This window comes from Montipora foliosa, chromosome 12 (assembly GCF_036669935.1).
Source record: "Montipora foliosa isolate CH-2021 chromosome 12, ASM3666993v2, whole genome shotgun sequence".
Classification (NCBI taxonomy): Eukaryota; Metazoa; Cnidaria; class Anthozoa; order Scleractinia; family Acroporidae; genus Montipora; species Montipora foliosa.
In genome coordinates, this window is record NC_090880.1 from 4,815,056 (window position 1) to 4,829,146 (window position 14,091).

Consider the following 14,091-nt stretch of genomic DNA (forward strand, 5'->3'; position numbering starts at 1 on the left):
GTTACAAGCAAGAAGAATAACTAAGCAACCTATACTGCTAACAAAGAGTAAGATTAAGCGTACGGGTTATAAATTTCCTTAGTATTTTCGCTAAAAACGGGCCGTCAAAACTCGTACTCGTTCTCGTCCTCGTTGTAGAATCTAAAGCTCTCTAATATGGATCGAACAGGAACACGGAGAAAAGGGCAAAACGCCATGGGAGGAGAGGGAGGAGGGAATGAATTGTTCCGAGACATTTATTTCATTTTTGGTTTAATACCCGTGTTGCTTTGTTGCTAAGCTTAAAAATCAAGAAATGCGTTCTTTATACCGCGTTCACTCTTTCTGCGCTTTGGTAGCCCAAAACAAACATTTTCACCCCAAAGAAATGCAACCAACACCTTAAAAAGCGAAATTAATAACAAACGTGACAGTTTGATGACGTGCGTTTCTAAGAAATCCCGGATATTAAAACACTTTACTTTATGCATTTTCATTGGTTAAGATCATAAACCAGACAACAACGAACCAAAGTCACAAGACCGTCACGTTAAACGTTTTGTTAGTTTGTTCAACACCGGAACTATACCTCTCTGCGTTTTATCATGGATATCAAAACGTTTCTAGACAACATTCATGAACACGTTTGTTGTCCTGTATGTATGACCAGGTTCACTAATCCAAAGCAGCTTCCTTGCTTACACAGTTTTTGCCTTCATTGCCTGCAAAGGATTCAACAAACGAGCGGAATTCGAGATACCATTTCGTGCCCCGAGTGCAGGCGAAACTTCAGGATCCCTGGAAACGGTGATTTCAACGTCTTTCCAACAAACTTTCGCATCAACAGTTTGTTGGATGCTTTGCCTGTCACAGAGTGCAATACGAGTGGCATCAAGTGTGGAAATTGCGAGAAAGCAAGCGGAGAATCTGCGTACTGCTTCACTTGTTGCTCGTTCTGGTGTGATCACTGCCTCCGTCTGCATAACGGGCTAAGGAGCAACAAAGAACATCACGTTTTGGCTTTGAGAGACTTTCGAGACGAAGACTTCGAGGAAATTTTAAAGCAGCCAACACTATGTGGAAAGAAAGGTCACGAGAAAAAAGAATTAGAGTTTTTCTGTCAGGTTTGCGAAATTACCATTTGCAACGCTTGTGCTTTACTAGAACACGAAGGTCACGCTAAAATTCTTTTGGAAGATGCCGCAAACGAGCGCAACTCGAGAGTCAAGGCAGCAATTGAATCGAAGAAACGAAGAGCGCTGGAGAAGATGACAAGAGTCGCGAAAATTGATGAAAACTGTATTTCGATTCAAGAACGAGCCGCGAGAGTGAAAAGTGACGTGCAGCAGTTTACCGAGAGGTTCATTGCAGCCATTGAAGCGCAAAAGAATCACATCTTTGATGAGGTGGAAAACAAAGTGCGAGAATCGTTGCAGCTTCTGGGAGAGCAAAGGCACGAGATTGAAGAAGACGTGAAAATGCAAGAAACAGAAATCGAAAAAACAGAAATGATTTTAAAGCGAAGCACAAACGCTCAACTCATGCAGCCCCATGAATTTCTGGAAAAAATAGTTCAGGAAAAAGCTGAAGAAGAAGATTCAGGTAACTGCGACATCGAACATGTCACAGCTTTTGTCTTTAAAGGGAACGAAAAGTTATATGATGATCTAAAATTCCAACATATAGGCTGTTTTGAAAGTTTTACCACCAAAACTATCCCGAAAGACTCGAGCGCCGAGGGAAAAGGAACTCGCGAAGGAACTGTTGGACTTAAAGCCGAGATTGTTGTAACAACAAGGAACACACAAAAAGAACAATGTTACCAAGAACTTGATTGCGTGACATTGGAAATGAGAAATGGTGAAGGCCGTGACAGTGCGATCAAGACTCAAATACAAGATAACAAAGATGGTACTTACAAGATTAACTATTTTGCCAAAGAAACCGGAACATGTCAGGCATCCGTAAAAGTTAATGGAGAACATGTTCGTGGCAGCCCTTTTGAGGTTCAAGTCAAACGCAGACAGTTCAGACCCGTGTTATCCTTTGGACAGCGAGGTTCAGATGCTGGAATGCTTTCCAGTCCTTGGGGTGTGGCAGTGAATGACAAAGATGAAATTGCAGTGAGTGAGAGTGGTAACCACAGAGTACAGATATTTGCCAGTAATGGAACTCACTTAAAATCGTTTGGTAAAAAGGGTAATCAGCAGGGAGATTTTAACTTTCCTGCTGGGATAGCTTTTCATAATGATAAGATTATAGTGGTAGACACTATCAACCATCGAGTTCAACTGTTTAGTGATGAGGGTCATTATCTTAATCAGTTTGGAGGAGAAGGAAGCCGGGATCACCAGCTTCAGTTTCCTTATGGCCTGTCAATTGACAGTGGTGGAAACATTATTGTCGGTGATAAGAATAACAAATTAATCAAATTTTTTTCACTCGATGGTCGGTTTTTTGCGCAGTGTCGGTACTGAAGGTTCTTTCATCTTTCCCTTGCGTTGTATCCAACAAGAGAACTATCTTATTGTGTCAGACTACGGTGGTCACTGTATAAAGGTTTTTAATAGGGAGGGAAAGTTTCTTTATAAATTTGGTAATAAGGGGAAAGGAGACGGGGAGTTCGAGAATCGTAGCAACCTGTCAGTTGACAGAGCAGGGCATCTGCTGGTTTGTGATTCAGCAAATCACCGAGTGCAGGTGTTTAAACTCAGCGGAGAGTTTGTAACTAAGTTTGGAGAAAAGGGGCGGGGGCAGGAGAGTTCAATGTCCCATTTTCTACAGCAGTACTTAGCGATGGTAAAATAATTGTCACCGACTATTATAACCATCGTGTTCAGATTTTTGAATAGACGTACAATTTTTCCTTATTTTTTGTTACTTAGCGTCATCAACTAATTTTTTTAGTTGGTACTTGAAAAGTGAAATTACAATGAGAATATCTTCATTTGCATCGTTTTTAAAAGCAATATTGTAGTTTACACGATTTACGCGTAATTTTCTGAGATCTCTTAATTTTAAATATATTTGTATATTTGCGAATTGCATTGATCTCCACTATTAAAGACAAGCCAGTTTAAAGACTTTTAGCTAAGAATTGTTTCCCCTAAAACAAAAAACAAATTGCTACCATTTTAACCAACGGAGAGAGGTTGGCTTCTATATTAATTTATCAATGTTATGTTTAAACAAAAAAAGGCGTTTCGTAAACACCTCGTTTTGAGTTCTTATTAAACCGCTGTAAGCTCAGTATTGGTCAGTATATTTTATCGGTATATATTATACTTGTTAGAGAAAGAGATTATAACGCTAAGAGAGAATCCGACATGTAGTTCGACTACCGTGTAGTGCTTTTGCGGGGTTTAATTTTTGCGGATTTTGCAGATAGTACTTGATCCGCAAAAACAAGTTCCGTCATTAAGAGGGGTGTCTCGAAAACGAAGACGCTGAGCGCTTACCATTTGAATGGCATTTTCGGAAATTCCGGAGAGAATTCAAATGAAACGGTTCATCCAGGTGGATTGTTTTCGAAAAAAAGGTAATACCTTTCGAGGTATTCCCTTTTTCTCGCTTTGACCGGAATGCCCGAAAATTTCTGTACCATTTGTCCACAATTACAAGTGCCAGAGAAAATAGACCGCTTCATTTGTATTTCAACCGGAACAACCCGTTTTTCTGGCAAATGATACTGCCCATTCCCATTTTCTTTTTCTAAGTACAGAACATGCAGTACCATTTGTGGAAACATTCTCACCGAAATTTTCATTCAAATGGTAAGCGCTCGGCCTGTGACCCCGAAAACTCGAAAAAAGTAACCCAAAACCCTCAATTTGGCTAACACTAGGCCTAAAGTTTGTTTTTCGAGTTACTTTAAGCGAAGTTCAAGTCCTTCGTTCGCTACAACTTGTTTCAAAGTGAAAGCTGGGTGATCCGCCATATTTAACGAAGTGACCATGCTCTACGTGTGGCCGTTCCCGTTGGATGAATAAATTGGCCCTGTGACGCTCTAGGCCTAAAAACCAACTTTAGGCCTAGGGTTAGTCAAATTGAGGGTTTTGGGTTAATTTTTCGTGTTTTCGGGGTCTTCAGGCGCTGTTACACTGTGAAATGTTTCGTGCAACTTGTCTCGCAATGTGTTGGCGAGACTGTGGCGAGACAAGTTGCACGAACCATTTCACAGTATAACATACCATGCAACGGACAAATTTGTTGCGAGGCAAGTTGCACGAAAAGTAGAACCTAATTCTACTTTCGGCAACGGCTCTTGCAACTTGTTTCGCAACGATTTTGGTCGTTGCAGGGTAACTATGTTACACTTTGAATGTTTCATGCAACTTGTCCCGCCACCATGTCGGCAAAACATTGCACGACAAGTTGCACGAAACATTTCACAGTGTAACAGCGCCTTAGGGTCTTACGGTCTTCGTTTTCGAGACACCAGAAAAAAGACACCAGCAAAATAAAAAACCGCAAAAATTGACTCCTGTTAATGCATTTAAAAAACGTTCGCGCTAATTGTTTGTGCGCAACTTTTCCAGCGCTGGTAACGCGACTGTATATGTCACGCATTACTTCAAGCATTAGTTAAGACATTACGACAACAAATTTTCCAGGCCGGCAAAAGAATGGGACATTTATTCCCAATTCATCATGAAACGTTTAATAGAAAGAAAAGAAAAGGTCTGGGAAAGGTAGCTAATCGAGTAGTGGCTGAAAATTTGGAAAACTCAAGGAAAGTTAGTTTTAGTCAGCGACATTGCGTAAATTTAATGGGGCTGTTTTTTCTTAATGTTTTTATTACACTACGAACTTCTTAGTTGAAAGTGAATGCATGTTTTTTAAGTTCTTTCCCTTTACTTCATGAAAATAGAACAGAATTGTATTTTCTTCCTTAGCCACTTGAATAGTGCGTACGAGGAAACAGCTAGAGATTATATTAAACAAAAACCACACTCCAAAAGATGAGCATGAGGGCAAAAGAGAGACGTGATACAAAGCACTAACCAAATAAAGATGACGCCTGCTTGAAACTTCGTTGCTATGCTCGAAAACGTAACCTTTCATCGATCGATCCTGTCTTGGGTTCCAGTCGTTCCCCGACAGTTCACACAAACCGTCGCAAACGAAATTTTCCAAGAGCTTCGCAACATCACATCGATTTTACTCGTTCAGATCATCGGTTACCCCATTTTTAAAAACACAAATCACTTACTCTCCTTAAAATCTATAAAATGTAATGAAATAAAAAAAATCACAATGTAAGAAGTTATCTTTTTTTATATTTTTCTTTCCATGTGTCGTGAATTCCGGAAGTGGTTACAACAGGTGGCGCTTGCGAGAACACTCGTTGAGGAATAACTCTACTGCTTACGACATCCCTAGAGGCATACAATTATCTAAGGCCTGTTCCAAACGTCGTGCTACTGCCGTGCCGAACTCAAATGAATTTGGCTTGGCAGTGACACGACGATGGCACGGCAGCGATTTCAAACGTCGAACCTTATACAGTTGCGCCAAATTCAAAAGACAAAACAAACCAGCCATCCAGCGTAATAGTTTTGAAATAATGCAAAATACATTAAATTAATTTATGAATTGAGCTCGACGCATCAATAGCACGCCGTTTGAAACCAAGTCGTGCTACTGCCGTGCGGCACGGCAAGTCCTGCGTGCTAAGTAGTCGTGCCGAACCTAAGTCAGCCGTGCCGCGCTTAATGGTTTCAAACGGCGTGCTGCTGCCGAGCTTAAATCGAAATGACAATTTCATTTGAGTTCGGCACGGCAGTAGCACGACGTTTGGAACAGGCCTAAGAAACCCACTCCTATTTTCTATGCACAGTAACCTTCGCTCTAACATATAATTTTTATGATTTTCGACGAATGAGCAAAAGCATTTTTCCCTTGCCTTTTCCTCCGAAACAAATTCGATGACCCCCTCCCCCCCCCTTTTTTTTTTCCTTTTTGGAATTTAGCAATTTATGACCTAACTTCGGGCGAGAAATGAAACAAATTTCAATGTGGGAAGATTTTTGTGCGAACGTCCTTAAATCCACTTGTGCTTCTATATATATCATACATTGGGGTAAAAAAGATCGTTTTTTTTTTATATTTGCATTGAGAAAAAGTAATCGGAGCGTGCTACAAACAAAGCGAAACGACAAAAGGTTAAGTCAATACTCTTCCAGTCTTTGAGGAACAAGGAACGACCTCAAAGTAGTCAATCCAAAGATCACGTCAAACTTGCTCGAACGGGTTATGCGAAGGGACACCATTTTCTAAGGTCTCCAGGATACCACATTTTTCCACCCGTTCTCAACGATTGAGGGTATTTGCCAAAAAAAAAGGAATGAACGTTGGAAATAATCTTGCTACTTGAAAAGAAAACCGCAAAAATTGGTTCCCACAAACCTCAAAACATTGTCAATACCTACGTTTTGACGTAGGTATTCCTTATAATACTTGATGTAATCTTTCTTAATCAAAATACAAAACCTTAACGACAAATTTGTCATGATTTTTCTACATTTTGTCGAGTATCCTCAGTGCCTTCATAGTTTCAGAAAAACTTCAATATTCTCTGTGCGGATTGCACAACATTTGCTTTTTACAAACAAACGAACTTGAACTGGTTATTAAACACCACGCAGAGAAGATGGAGTGTGTTGAGCTTCGTTCAGTTTGAGCGAAGAATTTTTGTTAACTGCAAATAAGCCCATATTTAAAAAAAAATCAGCTTGATTTTGGTTGTCTTGAAACTTTTTGCTTGTGCTACTAAAACGCGAAAGAAGTACGCTCGCCATGCACCTTTCCGCCGAAAAGCCGTAGGTTCCAGCATTGCGACATTTCGGTTATTAGCTTACATGGCAAGTTGAACGTACGGACAGACGGGTCCTAGGATGACGTCATCACCAAAAACCCAAATTTTCTCGCATCGATGGGTTACCATATTTTCGCAACCATGTTGCTCCACGCGTGAGCGTCATCAAGGCGCGGCAGAGCTCCGCCATAAACTGTATTTTCCAAAGGGTATCAAGTGTACTGAAGACATGGACAAGTCGGACAGAGAGTGGCTACACGCATTCCTTGAATTCATGATTATCATTAATTCGTATTCACTATTTCGTGAATTTAGAAGACTAAAAGCTTGATATGGATTATGGGAAATGGTCATATATTTTTTTAAGGATAACCGAAGTGTATGGACATTGGACTCGAACCTCGGTCATTCACGATTTGCACAATCCCATAATGCACTAAGTTAACGTTTTGTGGGAAACAATACTAGTTAATTACTCTGTGGGCTGTATCATGCTTCAGTGAACTGGATATCCATTGTTTTAATATGAACTAGATGCTTCTGTGAAGCATACACTGGCTTGCCTGTGGTACGTGCTACAGAAAATCAGAAGGCACTGAATTGTGTGGTATTGAAATACAGCATTCCAGTCTCTGAAGAATAACAAATAGAAGAGAAGCGAGAAACATTGGCTTCTGGGCTGACATGTTGATAATTTTCAAGTTCCCGCACAACTTCATTTCACCACAAGTGTGCCCTATGAGCATCTGAAATCTTTGTAATATTAAACTTCACTGAAGTCAAGCCCTGTTTCGCGGGGTTAGTGTTAGGATGGGAGACCAAAACAATAAACCCCTCATAAAAAACAGAAACATCTGACCGAAAATACTATTAACGTTAACAAATGCGAACTCAGCAAGGTACAGATTCTGTTAGCTTGCTTTATGCAAAACAAATATTGATGAAAAAGCAAATAACTATTGATACACAGTTTTCAGAAAGAGCAGAAGGAAGTTTCCCGGACGGTCGATCGAGAATAAAATATTTACGACATGAAAACAACATTAATTTTGAGCCATGAATATAGAATATAAAAAGTTACGATCAGCGACAAACATTTTGGGAGATTTTTGCTACGTTCAAGTTAATTGCAAAATCGAAAGTGACATGGCCGGAATTCAGCGGGCGCCGTGATTAAGTTACCGCGGCATGTTTACTCGCCAAACAGTGAAGCATCTGTGTCAAATGATGGCAAGATACCGGGTTTTTGTAAGTTTCTTTTTCTGTCAAGTGTTATAAAGTTTGACAATGAAATGAGCGAAGTCAAAACAAAGATCACAATCGCCCAACTCTTGTTTATGCAAAGTCAAAATTTACTCTCCAAGACGCGTACGACGTTATTTATCACCAGGTAATTCCATCATTTTGGAAATAGCAGCTACTTTATTATTCATCTGCGTCACAAGTTTTCACTGATTTTGGGCCTCATTTTGTTGAAACTCAAGCACGCTTCCAGCAGGCCTGTGAACCCTTCCTGCTTACAGAGCAATACTAAAAAACTTCTCCCATATCACATTTGAACCTTAAGCTCGAAAATTCAATACACAACATGATATTATAATTCACAAAGGCAGAAAATACCACAGAATCCTTTTCTTCCTATTTCATTGCGTGCGTGAAGACAAGAAACTCAATTGTGTCAAATTACCATGTACCTCAGGTAAATACTGCTCACTTTGGTTTCGTCTCGACGGGCGATAGCTTGTTGTCGAAGTCCAGTACTCGTCGCTTTTGAGATTCATGCCTAGTTTATCCAACTGACTTTCCATTATTGAGCTCCATAAGGGTATATTTTGTTTAAGGATCCACTAAAACGCCATTCGCGTTGCATGACTTTCGACGCCATTGCAGGCTAAGTTAATGATTCTACTGTGTCCACCAGAGAAATCTACGGAGTTCCACTACCCTCTCGATCCTAAGAAAATACGCGCAGAAGGCTCTATACACAAGGACACCACTTACCAGGGGAGTGACAGGCAAGACTTTTACCGACACGGAAAAAAAAAAAAAAAAAAAGAAAACAAACAAACTAAACGCAGACCTCGACTGGGTTTGCCCATAGGCAACCCAGTAATAACCCGGTGTCTTGCTGTCATTTTGTCGCAGATGCATCCTTTGTTTCGTGAGTTGTTAGTATTAAACCACGCAAAGTAACTTGATCACAGGCGGCCGCTAAAATCGATGTCACTTTCCATTTTGCGATTGTACTTGTACAACCAAAAGCTGGATAGAAAAATTGAACGTAGCAAAAATCTCCCAAAATGTTTTTCGCTGATGGTAACTTGTTATATTCGCGGCACAAGATTTATGTTTTCATCTCGCAATTTTTTTTGCTGATGGCAAATTGTTTCATTCTCGATCGACACATCCTAAAAACTTAATTCTACCTTTCTTAAAATTTGTATATCAATACTTATTTACTTTGCATAAAGCAGGCTAACAAAATCTGTACCTCGCTTAGTTCGCATTTTTGAGAGTTAAAATAGAATTTTCGGTCATATGTTCCCGACAGAAAGACGCATATTTTGAGGTCTCCCATCCAGATACTAACCTCGCCGGACAGAAGCTGTCAGAAGCTCAGAGTACACGTGGTACGGGACAGATTTTGTACACACAGCTTCAGCGTTTTCAGGGCCAGCGGAGCGGATGTTCAAGTGGGGGGGCTAATGCGAACGCGTTAGCGTGAGCCAACTAGGGGGATCCGGGGGCATGTACCCCCGGGAAAATTTGGCTAGAAATGGATCTAAAACTGCCAAAAGTGAAGTTAATTTTTAATTCTTATAAAACAACGAGCAACAAACTGGTCTTCACGTTTGACCAAATTTAAATGAATAAACTAACTTCTAAGCTAAACCCAACAGATGCAACGGATGAGTGTCACCCGGACATTTTTAAGTCCGATTCTCTGAAGGTGCCAAAGTTGCTTTTTCGATTTTCATTGAGAGCTGCAAACTCATTGGCAACATCTATAAGACAAAGTTTGTCTGTTCTCTGTTTGTGGGTATTAAGTATTGTCAGATTGCTAAATCTTGTTTCTGTGAATGTCACAAAGCTTACAAGGTTCTCTTGAGTGAAATACTTTCGAGAGTAAGCTTTCGGTGCCAAATACAGCTATGGCTCGTCAAAGAGCTCGAAAAGTTTCACAAACGTGATCCTAAAACTAACAAACAACAAAGGCGGAAAGCCTGTGGTAAATACTTGCGGTAAATACTTCAGCCTAGCTAAAATTGAGTTCATTAAATTGCTGGATAAACTGATAGCAACAGAAACCGAAGTTTCCGTGGTCCTTTATGCTAACCCGTGAGGGCTAACCGTGGGAAAAGTAACACTACAGATAATTACGTTAAGATAACTAACATGGTCGGTGTTACAACTTTATAAGAAAGAGCCGCTGAGACGGTGCTCCTGTGTCCAACAGCATCGGCAGAAATTCGGCTGTCGCCTAATGCATTTTCTCGTGGGAAAGTTACTGCGAGGGACGAGGTTGTTTGCGACACTTAATTTGGTTTGCACGTTTCAATTTCCTATCTAAGTTCTTAAGTACCGTGCATTAGAATACTTTGCAAACAATAAAACGATCATGAAATATAGTTTAAAATATTATAAAATATGCTTCAACACACGCTTAAGCTTGTGGTGAAAAAGAAGTTGTAAAGGAACTTGAAAATGACCAACATGTCAGCCGTGAAGCCAATATTTCTCGATTTCCTCTTATTTTCGTCAGTCTTTCTGGGATTAGTATTTTACTGAACCACATGTCTTCTCAGTGGATATTTAGCAAAGACATCTACCATGGCACTGTATTGATTTACCATACCAAAACAATATCGTGTACTATTAAAGCTTCATATTTCGCAAGGACAACTTGAATCTCCTGAAAAACAAAACGCAGCTCAGTTGACAGTTATGGAAAAAAAAACACTGCAGGTGTCAAGAGCACCACCACACGTACGCAATGCGTGCCTATTTTTTGAATATCCCGTAGCTCATCAACCCCCCCCCCCCCCCAAAAAAAAATATCCCGTATCACTATAATTTTTTATCTAAATATTCCGTATCCTGAAACTCCTCATAGGGCTTCGTTTTTTGCATTTACAAATTTAGTAGCATTAATAATAAGAGATAACCTCTCAGTTTCGGGATGCAGGGATGGGCGCAGTGGTGAGAGCACTCGCCTCCCATTAATGTGCCCCGTGTTCGATTCCCAGAATCGCCGTCATATGCAGGTCAACTGCGCGTTCAGCACAACGTTGCCATTCAATTTCTCGTAAGTGACGCTGTTTTGTGATATACCCTTCCAGACAATCGGGGGTCTGACCTTTTCGAGGGTCTCAGTTTTCGTGACACTCCTTCGTGGTGACGTCTCTGATGTAAAGAAAGGAAGGAAAGGAAAGGAACTTTATTTAAGTTTCTAGTCGTTCTAGCGCTGGAGCACTACTTGAGGACACTGTAAACTGAAATTAACAATCAACGCAAATCAAGTCACACGTTGGGTTTTGCGGGGAGGGGAACTCCTCTTGCACAGTTTCCGCCATCTTTATTTGTATATACCGCAGACCAAAGTACTGTGGTTGTTTACCATTTACCGAAAAAATCCGGAAATTACGGTTGGAATGTAAATGGTAAGCCTATTTTGGTCTTCCCAAACGGAAAATTCCTGGAGGAAACGGGATTTCTTGAAAGGTAGTCCTAAATTCCCAAACGGAATTTCCAAACTGCAAAAATAAGCGTGTTTTCCATTTCCATTCCCCTATGATTTTGCCTCCCTCCAGACTCTCTCGGTAAACTTGAACGAATTTTGTAAATGGTACACGCCGATCCCAACTAAATTTCCCATTCTGGAGTTTCTGCTTGCCATTTGAACAAACCTAGTACCAACCGGTTTCTGCTTGTAAATGGTAAACAACCTGTGGTAACGAAACGTCGTTGCCCCTCGGGCAAGATCATTGCCCCAGTGGTCAATATCAGTTGACTGTGAAGTAAAGATGCCAGAAACCGTGCAAGACGCGTTCGAGAGAGACAAGATCGGGAGATATTAACGAGGTAAGACTTTTGTCGTGTACCATCCAACAAAACTCCTCTGGGAATCGAACCCGGGCCACTGGGGGGGGGGGGGGGGGAGTGCTCCAAACCACTAACGCCATCCCCGCACCCCACATCACGAGACCCAGCGAAGAATGCGATTTTCACTTAAGAGATCCACTTACCGTCAGTTTGTATCCACGTAGTCACGGCAGTTGATGTTATTCCAGTTGATTTGTTGCCTGGAATCCACGTTTTAAAGGTTTGAAATTCTTATCTTAAGCCTGGTTCCATATGATCTTCGTCCGGATCGTCCCAAACGCCCCAGTCATTTCAAATAATGTGCAGAGGCGACCCGGACGATCGCTAACTACCCGCGCGACGGAGACGACCTCGATCGTCCGGATAGAACTCAGTTCTATCCAAGCGATCGAGGTAGTCTCAGTCTCCCGGCGGTAGTTTTCCATATAATCGTCTCTATCGCTTCTGAACACTACTTGAAACGACTGGGGCGATCGGGAAGATCCGGACGATCGTATGTCATATGGAAACCAGGCTTTAGCTGCGCATGCTATACAGTACAAACTTGCTGAGCACGGGTTTGATTTTTTACGTTGATGTGCTTATTCTATGGAAGTCGGAATGACAGATTTGCGACATTGTTTTTTTTCTTTTTTGGCGTGGCCGAGTGGTTAGGGCCCGTGACTTGAGATCCGGAGATCCCGGGTTCAAGACCTTGTTCTGACTACTCACTTAATTTGTTTGAGGTAGTCCCTGGCTCAATTTCCTGGTGCACTTGCAAAATAGTCAACTGGTTTGCCTCCCGCCAGTTGGGATTCTTAACAATTGTATATGTTCAATGCTCGGAAATATTAGCTACTAGCTACTCTGAGGGTAAACAAAGTGATTATTATTATTATTATTATTATTATTATCACGGTTAAAGCTTCACAACACACTGCAAGTCTTGCCACAGACAGTACGACATTTTGCCAAAAAAATGAATAACGGTATGAAAGATTCATAGTGAGGAGTCGGATGGTTTCTCGACGAAATATGTGTAATTTAATGTTATTTCAGTACGAGTTTGTGAAACAATAAACAACAATACAAACATTATATTGTTGTTAATTTTGAAAGCCATGTATTTGAACTGCAGTCTTTTTTTAATTCATCAATAGTTCATGAGAGTTATGACCAATCAACAGGCAGCATTTGAGTCACATGTGCACCTCTGTGAACTCCTATTAGCCAGTATCAAAAATACCATTAATACTCTTTGTTTGTCCCTCCAAAAGTTTGCATAAACATCGTTTTTATTTTCTCTTGGGACTTACAATGATCCTAAGAGAAACTGAAAACAAAGCTTATAAATTAATGCAAAATTTTGGAGGGTCAAACAAAGAGTATTATGGTATTTTTGATACTGGCTAATACAAATCAACTGGGGTTGATGAATAATTAATAATCAGCTGTATTAACTTTTGATAGATTCCTGCTCAGCTAATTAGTATTCATTAACTTTTGACACAGATCTCTACTGTTGTTTCTTAATTTTTACAAGTACGATTAAAATGTTCACGTCCCATCTGTATGGACCTTTACAGTGGCTTGCCTTTAGCTTGCCATTGTAAATGTCCATACAGATTTTCTGCTCATATTTCATCTACTTCTTATGTATGCAGTTGATCTTACAGTTGCCTGTGCAGCAGCTGGCCAATGATGATGATGATGATGTATGCAGTAGGAGGAAGGTGTTAAAAAAACTGCCAGGATTTCACACTTCAAACTTCATGAAATGGTTTATTGTCTAAATAACAACAACAACAAACTAAATCTCTGTTGCTATCCACTTTTTATGTTGTGTAATATTCCATTTTTTCAGGCCTGATACTTTTTTTTTAACCAATCACTTCAACCAGCTGATCCCTATATCACAATGCAGTGATATACCAAGCTCGCTTTCTGCAATTTAATAGTTATTATATGGTCTTTGAAATCCCAATAACACTTGAACATAGTCAAGTTATTCCTTCAAGGGAGTAATGGGGAAAATAACCAAATAACCTTTTTAAATCATATGTTGCATATCAATTATTATTATTAAACCTTCATGATGGAGTTTTCTGTTTCTTGCAGTTTGACACAAGATTGCTATGGCTCATGTTACTCTTCTATTAGTTATTGTCTTCGCCTCAACCACATTGTCAGATTTGTTGATCAAAGACAATGCA

The 14,091-nt window shown here is 40.3% G+C and overlaps 1 protein-coding gene, 1 long non-coding RNA gene and 1 pseudogene across 2 annotated transcripts in view; 2 read left to right on the forward strand and 1 right to left on the reverse strand.

The window, feature by feature from the left end:
- Positions 1-546: 546 nt before the first annotated feature.
- Positions 547-5,087, forward strand: LOC137978867 (E3 ubiquitin-protein ligase TRIM71-like; annotated as a pseudogene).
- Positions 5,088-9,709: 4,622 nt separating this feature from the next.
- Positions 9,710-13,973, reverse strand: LOC137979517 (uncharacterized). The gene is made up of 3 exons (XR_011118355.1): positions 12,043-13,973; positions 11,154-11,200; positions 9,710-10,709 (listed from the first exon to the last, which is right to left on the reverse strand). It is a non-coding gene; the product is annotated as an uncharacterized lncRNA (long non-coding RNA).
- The window catches only part of LOC137979516 (cathepsin L-like), a 7,904-nt gene continuing 5,803 nt past the window's right edge, over positions 11,991-14,091 (forward strand). The window contains exons 1-2 of the mRNA XM_068826785.1: positions 11,991-12,119; positions 13,997-14,091. The exon at positions 13,997-14,091 is cut by the window's right edge and continues 159 nt beyond it. Of these exons, the coding sequence (XP_068682886.1) occupies positions 14,014-14,091 (78 nt within the window). The 5' untranslated portion in view covers positions 11,991-12,119; positions 13,997-14,013. The remainder of the gene's footprint in view (positions 12,120-13,996) is intronic.